General features: G+C 33.4%; 2 protein-coding genes across 3 annotated transcripts; both read right to left on the bottom strand.

Moving 5' to 3' along the window:
* LOC108990424 (UPF0481 protein At3g47200-like) lies at nt 1-1,380 on the bottom strand. Its single transcript, XM_035690338.1, has one exon. It carries the CDS (start codon nt 1,378-1,380, stop codon nt 1-3), a length of 1,380 nt encoding a protein of 459 aa, XP_035546231.1.
* A 4,849-nt stretch (nt 1,381-6,229) lies between these two features.
* LOC108990401 (UPF0481 protein At3g47200-like) lies at nt 6,230-8,531 on the bottom strand. 2 transcript variants are annotated; one of them, XM_018964371.2, is made up of 3 exons: nt 8,255-8,500; nt 8,074-8,160; nt 6,230-7,884 (listed from the first exon to the last, which is right to left on the bottom strand). In XM_018964371.2, the coding sequence occupies exon 3, from the start codon at nt 7,860-7,862 to the stop codon at nt 6,465-6,467; it is 1,398 nt and encodes a 465-aa protein (XP_018819916.1). In that variant the 5' UTR covers nt 7,863-7,884; nt 8,074-8,160; nt 8,255-8,500; the 3' UTR covers nt 6,230-6,464. The 2 variants fall into 2 exon arrangements, with proteins under 2 accessions (XP_018819916.1, XP_018819908.1); XM_018964363.2 differs by lacking the exon at nt 8,074-8,160 and having other exon boundaries at nt 8,255-8,531.

The raw sequence follows: 8,531 nt of genomic DNA, 5'->3' as shown, positions 1-8,531 counted from the left end.
TTACTTGCGAAGGAGCCTAGCGAAATTCCACAGAGTGAGACCCAGGACAATAATTCCAACCAGAGTAGCTGTGCCTCTCCAAAAATCTTGGAAATACACACTTGTTAAGGTTGCCACGAGACGGTTCCAACTGTTCTCGTAGTACCCATTCAGCCCTTTACTGAGGTCCAAGTAAAAGATTCCATTGCTTTCAATCTCATGGCCGAGCTTGTTAAACAGATCCGTCACTGCAACGTTGGAACCCAACTCGTTAACAATGATCTTCTTGTCAACAAGCAACCTTACATCTGCTTTAGATGTAATAAGATCATCCAACAGCACAATATAATCGCAGATGTAAGTTTCGAATGGATAATGGCACTGCTCCAAGGCCATCAGGTTCCGGAAAAGACCTTCGGTTTTGTCGTCAACACGAAGAAGTGGGATTTCCAGGAAACGTTGCATACGCGTACTCAGGCAGGTGGATTTGAGGCATGGTAAGCAAGCCAAGAGCCATGAAAGGTTGAGGCACGGGAAGATTTCTAGGCATTCATTCTCAAGAAATTGTATTTCAAGTAAACTCCTTCCTGAAGCTGGCCTGAATTTCAACCCTGCCTCTGCAAGTTTTGTTGCTGTATATAGCTGTTTAATATTCCTTTTACTTTCTTTTGGTTTTGGTTTGGGCGGAGGGAAAAAACATCTCACCAAATCTGTGAAATGCTTTACTTCACCGATCTTGGGCTCTGGCTGCTCATCATCATAAAGATCACGAAAGAACCTGCATGATAGCTTAAGAAGACTATCCTTTTTTGTCAGCAGTACTTCATTCTGCTGATCACCACGGTATAACTCCTCGAGAACAAAAAAAGGAATTTGATTCTCTAGCAGAAGCAAGTCGTACCGTATACCACGTTCCATATACGGTTGGCTTAATATATAATCTTTTTTATGAACCTGAACTGTTTCAGATTTCCTCCAGAAGAGCTCAAGTATAAAGATAGCATCCAGTAGAATCATGTTTACAAACTCTTTACTGCTGAGTAGAAAGTTCTCTGAATAGCTATGGCGGATTCTCACTTCGTTGCGCTCGATGATGCATGTAAGATCCTCGATGCTCTTCCGAGTACGACAACAGAAATCCCTCAAATATCTGAGTTTTTGTATCTCCATGTCCTTCAACTCTTTTCTCATGCAGTGATGAAAAGGGCCGATAGAAACCAGCCGAGGGGTGTAGGCCATATGTTTGACCTCGCGAAGTCTCTTGGGAACTCTGTAGATACAGCACTCAGGCCAACGAGGAGGCTCCAGGGCCAGTGGAATGTCAATGATCAGCTGATCTTTGCATTCAAATTCTTCTTCTTTAATGGAATCATTCGCTGCAGTTGCAGGACAAACCACCATTTCCATTCCTCAAGTTCCTTTTCCTAGTGATCATCACAAACAAGTAACATGAATTTTGGCCCGTCAATTATATACGTTTCAATATTGGAAGGGCCAAACAGCTTGGAAGCATATGATTATTATTTGATTAAAAGTGATAGTTGGAAGATATATATAAATAGTGTATTAAATTTGATATTTCGAATTAAAGCGAAGTGTAAAACATGTTTTATCCCAAATTAATCTTTCATATATATATAAATGCATAACAAATTAAGTGAAATGAGAGAATAAGGAATTACCTACGAGTTTTTGCTTAGCAAGAAATGCTAATTTGTAGTGCTAGCTTGAAGGTTGAAAGCACCGGACGTCTTACTCCTGGCCTCGTCGACCAAATTAGCGCTCTTATATATATCTTTCAATTCCTTGGGTGATTATAATGGATCATCCTCCGTTCTTCTCTCACACGTATATATAGGGTCAGTGCTCTGTCCCGGTAACTTCGACCTCATGGGGAGGGGGGAAAGACAAAACACTTTTGTCCAAAAGCAAACGACTGTCCTAAAAGTACTAGGTCAACAGTCAACTCTGAATGCTCTCTCCTGGTTTCTTTCTTCCACACGAGTCGATCACAAGAATAAAAATAAAATAACATGTTCAATTCCTACTCATTATCATGAGTCCTATGCCACATTTTACTTTTTAATTGGTCTTCAAACTAATTTATTCCCTCTTCCGCAAGACATAATTATTGCTAGGATCCTACGTACCAAATCGCATCAAATCTTAATTGTTGTTATTCATATTTATATATATATATATATATATATGAATATCCTTAATGTTTGGTACAAGATGATAAATATATATTATATTCTTAATATTTAGCGTGATATCCCATTAAGGTAATTGGTGAATGAAATCGGTTCATAATGCTTAAAAATAAGAAATATTTTTATTAACGTCGTGTTTCGTACGTCTTTAGATTAGATTTTAGCAACTCGAGACTTCAGCTTGTGAAAACGAAGAAAAAAAAAAGCTGGAAGAGGGGCAACGTTGAGGTCAGAAATCTCCAATACTAAAGTCAGTAAAGTGTTTTGGGAGTATGTAAATAATGAGAGAGTTGTCCAAAGAGAAAGCGACCTTTTTCGTACTTGAAAATTGCTATTTATACCGGGAGTCTGGAAGACAGATCGTGCCTACCCCCATGGGATCTTCACTATTGTTTTCTTTGTCAAGATTCTTTAATGCAGCGTACCTCTGCAACGACGTCATTAATGTGTCATATTGCTCGAGTAGTGGTGCCATTAATGCGGCATGGCTTCCTGATCGCTTTACTCTGTAGACCTTGTTGGTCATTCGTCAATGTTCCCTTGTCAGAATATCAAAGTTCTTCGTCTTTTCCGTTCTACCATGTACTAATCCCCATAAGCAAGGATGCGAATGGACGGCGTTAGGCCTGTCCGCCCCATCAGTCATCATTGCTTATTTTCTCTTGCAAGCGAGTTGATTCATGGGCAAGTTTGGGTCTTGGGACTGGGTATCGGGACAAAACCCATTACTCTCGGCCGAGCACCCAGTGGGCTTATGAGCAAGGGGGAAATCCTCTTACAACTTATACTTCTTTATAATAGTTTCAATGTGACTCTAATAGATACTTTTAGTATTTACTGTTTGTCATATATAATATATATATATTGTTTTTCACTTCATATACTTCTGCATGCTTAATTCATCTGATCTTCTTTTATATTTTTGCTAGAAGATGCCAAAATTCATTATATATATACGAATTTCTTTAATGAATAAAGTTGACAATCAACAGGGAACTACGGGCCGGGGTTGAAAATGAAATCTGTGCAGCATATATATATATATATATATATAATGTGTGTCATGTGCGCGAGCACAAATATAAAAAGACTCATGAGGTGGGTGGATGGTGCAAACGACCAGTCATTGTTACATTTACTTGCTTAAATACAATATCTGACGAAGTCTTCGATCTGTCTGTGTTCATCCCCTGGATCTCTGGTCTCTTTGTGAATGCATGCATGCCTTATTAATTCATGCAGATCAGCTAGATCATAAATTAAGGAAATTTCGCATGCTTCCACACTTGGCCATTCCGTCAACGGAACGTCGTACAATATTTGCCAAGTCAAAAATATAAGACACTGATGACTCTTTTAATAACTTTTTTTTTTATTACTTTTGTAAATATATTTTAACTAAAGATATATTTTATACAATAAATGGTAAATAAACTTGCTTATTAATTATATAAAAATATCATTTATTTAAAATTTTTAACTTTACATAATTTATAATGTCCCAATGCCCTATAATATAAAAGAAATAGTCAATAATATAATTAGAGTCTTATTTAAAAATTATAAAGAGCATAAACTTCTTAATTTCAAGTAATATGAGATCTCATATATCTCTATACCTTTATCACTGAATAATCCAGTATCACATAATACTATCATTTTTTGTGAAAAATTAGTGGATACACATGCATAATGATCATGAACAGTACTCCTCCGAGAATAATTTAATAGATCACAGACCGTTTTGACAATACATAAATTTCAAACGAATTAATCGAACTTTATGCTAATAAGAGGTAATTTATAATTTATTACATCCTTGGATAAAAAATTAAAATAACCAGATCAAAATAAATTAATTAATGAATATACTTGCAGAACTAGGTTGAACGGGAAATGAAATATATATATATATATAGTTTGGGCAAGTCTTCGTCAACGTACGTCAAGGCTTTCACAGTTGTCATATAATTATACAACATGACATTAAATATCTAAACTTGGGTAGTTGAGAGATGGCCATGCATGCATGCATCCACACACACATGTCTATATATATATATATATATATATATATATATATATATTTCTTTTCACGTGACAAGATGGAAATCGATATTCAACAAGATAAAATATATTTATAATTGTGATCTATGCAACTAGCGAGTAAATATTTTGAAATAAATAAATAAAATATAAAATTTATGTAAAAAAAATTAATTTTTTAATAATAAATTTTATTTTTTTAAAAATAATTACGCGACATTTATATATTTTATGATTATATGTAATATTATTTATTATAAAATAATGTTAGAGAGCAAGTTCGTGATCATCTTTATGAATCTGAATATATATAATACAAAGTTGTTTGTAATCTACACGAATATTAGGACGTACGTGCAGTACTCTTGAAAGATGTTTGCTGAGTAATAAAAAGTACCCTAATTTATTTTTACACTTTCATCACAATTCATTTATCTAATCTTATCACATCTCATCTCATCTAATTATTATAATTTTTTTAAATTTTTATATAAAATAAAATGAATAATTTAACTTTTTTAAATTTTAAAATAAAAATAATATTAAAAAATATATTTTAATAATATTTTATTTAATTTTTTAATTTTAATCTCAATTTATTTTATTTCATGTAACTACAAGAAAAATAAGTTTTTGTGATTAATTTATTATAACTAAAAAGTTAGAGAAATTACTTATATCAGCCTACTGTTGATGTAAGCCTCAACACACCAAGTGTTGTTGAGTTTAAAAAATAAAAAATAAAAAAAAATAAGTTACGGTGTACAGAGAATGCGGCTGATGCGTAGCCGCACTCAAAAAGTTATTTGTAACCTATTTTAATTATAAATAATTATTTTATTAAAATTAACTAATTATAAATAAATAATTTTTTTTATAATGAGATGAGTTTTAATACAGCTTGGGATGGTCAAGTCTAACAATTGTAAAAGAGTGGTTTACTCTATAATGGCAAAAATATAATTTATTTTAAGAATAATGATATATATAATTGTAAAATGTGTAAATATTATATAATTATTTAAAAAAAGAAGATTTATAATTAAAAAGTTAATTTTTTTATATAAATTTTATATTTATTTATTTATTTTTAAATAATTCACGATTATAAGAATGAATTCCTTATTCTAACGAGTAATAGTAGATGGTGTTGAGACATTGCGGAGACGTCAATTATTAGAAGAAAGCATGGGGAATCAATAGCATCAGTGGCAGATGGACTCTTTTCATTGTTACTGATAAAAAAGTTGATCTTCTTTTCGTGTTGGAATGGACGGCAGTAGTACTAATCAATCATCGCGTCAATTTTTATACGTACAATAATTTACATATACGACAAAGTTCGCCACAAATTATTGATACACAACAAATTTTTAAAGTGATGTAAATTGAAGATATTTGTATAAAATAATATTTTTTTATATGTTATTATATAATAATATTTTTTATTTTAAAATATAATTATAAAATAGGTTGTGAAAAGTATTATATATTTATTATTTTTCTTAATTATTTATTTTCTAATTTGAAAAGCGCACGGCATTGTAACTGTAATAATTTATCATAATTTAATTTAGAAAACAATTTTTAAATTTAAATATTATAAATTAAATATTACTATTTAAATAATTTGAATAATATGACGTTCTACCAATTAAAAAAAAATAATTCTTTTAGAAAAATATTTAAGATCCAATTTAGATATAAAAAATATTTCATTTCATCTCATTATTATAATTTTTTAAATTTTCATATAAAATATAATCAAAAATTTAATTCTTTTAAATTTAAAAATAATAAGAATATTAAAAAATAATATTTTAATAATATTTTATTTAATTTTTAATTTTTATCTCAATTCATCTCATATCGACTCGCTATCAATCTGCACCTAAATGGCAAAAAAAAGAAAAAAGAAAAAAAACATAAATCTTCTACTAAAATCATGGGATTTAATGATGTTTGGTTTGTGAAGATTGAAACTCTCAAACTACTCTGAACACGTTATAGCTAGGCATTATATTTGATGGAGTATTATTACAGAGGATATTCAAACTTTATTAGCTGAAAATACAGACTGATCTCCATGGCCGATATTGCGGTAGTAGAACTTATTAGGGTTGAAAAGGAGATCACAACCAAAACATAACGATGATTTCACATGCAACTTCACCAATACAAAGCAAAGCAAAGCAAACTTCAATCAATACTAAAGGAGCGAGAGAATTAGGTCCGAGGCATTTTGACGAAATGTCTAAGGAAGATATTCCAGACAGTCAAAAACAGGATTAAAATTCCAACAACCGTTGCTGTGCCTCTCCAAATATCCCGGAAATAGACCGTTGTCAAGGTTGCCATGTTTCGGTTCCAGAAATCTTCGTAATGCTCGTTTAGCTTTCGACTGAGTTTGTAATGACAGGAATTAACTTCCACAATTTGATGGCCAAGTTTGTTAACTAGTGTCGCCACTGCTTCGTCGCTTCCAAGCTGATTAACGATTACTTTTTTCTCGACCAAAAGATCGACATCTTTTTCTGTGTTGATCAGATAATCCAGGAGAAGAATATAATTGCAGATGTAAGCCTGCGTTGGATAATGACACTGTTCCAAGGCCATCAGGTTTCGGAAAACACATTCAGTCGTGTCGTCTACTATAAGGGCAGGGAGTTCCAGGAAAGGTTGCATGCTTTTCAAGCAGACTAAGCATTTCAAACATGGCAAGCAATTCAGGAGCCAGGAGCAGTTCAGGTACGGGCAGTGTTCCAAGCAGCTTCCCTTGTGGAATTGAATGTCAGTTAAATGTCTTTCTTCGACTGCTTCGAATTTCACTCCTGCCTCGTCAAGCTTTGTGGCACAGTATAAATGATCGATTCTTTGACTTTCATTTTCCCCTTCTTTAATTCTCAACAGGTTTGGTGGAAAGAAGAAATATCTCAACAAATCTGTGAAATGTTTCACTTCCTCACCGATGTTGGGCTCTGTCTTCGGATCATAATAATTAGAGAAGTAATTGCGGCAAAGCTGAAGGAAGGGATCAGTGTCCCCTTTGTTGGGGTAGACTTCTTTTTGATTGGAAGAGCCATAGACGGATGTATACAGATCCTTAAGAACAAAAAAAGGAAGCTGGTTCTCGAGTAGAATCAAGTCATGCTGTATACTGTTTCTCCGCCAGGGTTTGCTTAATATATAATCGCTTTTCATCTCAGAAGTCCTCAAGAAGAGCTCAATTATAAAGATACCATCCATCAGAATCATGCTTACGAACTCTCTGCTTCCGAGTCTTGAGGGCTCTGCATAACAGTGACGGATATTTGCTTCCTTCTTTTCAATGATGAGTGCGAGATCCTTACGGTTCTTCTTTGTTCGAAAACAGAATTCCTTGAAGTATCTCTCTTTCTGCTTTTCCATTTCCCTCAATTCTCTTTTGCGGTAATGGAGAGGGCCGATTGAAACCAGATATGGAGTATAGGCTTCTTTGTTTACGTTGCGAAGTCTTTTGGGAACCCTGTAGATGCAGCACTCATCAGGCCACTCGGCTGGCTCCAGGACTGAGGGGATGTCGACGACGCATTCTTTGCATTCAATATCCTTTTCCGAAACACGACTTGCAACGCGGCAGGCCATCTTCTCAGATGACAGACAAACACTACAACCAGAAAGAAAGAATAGATTCACTGTCTACAAAGCATATTTCTCAATACAAGAGCATGCACAATTCTAAGTTTTGTTGCTAACTTCTCAAATCAATGGTATGAATCAGAGTAATAATTCATAGCACCCTTTAAATACTCCTTAAATGGGATTAAAACTCATAAAAAGTAATGCAATTTCTCACCCAGTACTTGTTGAAAGTCATCTTTTTTGCCTTTTTTTGGCTGTAAAAAGTACTTACAAACCCACTCCTACAACACAAAGTATGTTTCTGACAGCAAGCTAGCATGAATAATAGGAGTGAAAGAGAAAAAGATCTTTGAAGAAATATATAATTCTATCTCATATTCCAGTAGTGAACATACCTTGTCTGCATGTGTGCTTGATGAAGAACCTACAAAATCTTGCTAGCAGGAAATGTCTCACTGATTATATCTGTGTGCTTAATGATGCCACCAGAGTTAGTTCTGTTAAATGTATCTCACCCTCTTTCTCACTGATTATATCTGCTTTCTTCCTCTTTTGCTCGATTATTTTATCTCATGTATGGGGTTAAGTGCTCTCTTTTTCTCACACAAAAAGAGAGATAAAAAGCACAAAGGACAATCAACTTTTGCAAAAGCAAAGAGAAAAAGAAAGGGC

Source organism: Juglans regia, chromosome 5 (genome assembly GCF_001411555.2).
Source record: "Juglans regia cultivar Chandler chromosome 5, Walnut 2.0, whole genome shotgun sequence".
In the NCBI taxonomy this organism is placed as follows: Eukaryota; Viridiplantae; Streptophyta; class Magnoliopsida; order Fagales; family Juglandaceae; genus Juglans; species Juglans regia.
This window is presented reverse-complemented; position numbering and strand designations above follow the sequence as displayed.

What these genes read in the sequence shown, in the direction of transcription:
- LOC108990424 (XM_035690338.1), bottom strand. Translation starts at nt 1,380, where the DNA reads ATGGTGGTTTGTCCTGCAACTGCAGCGAATGATTCCATTAAAGAAGAA.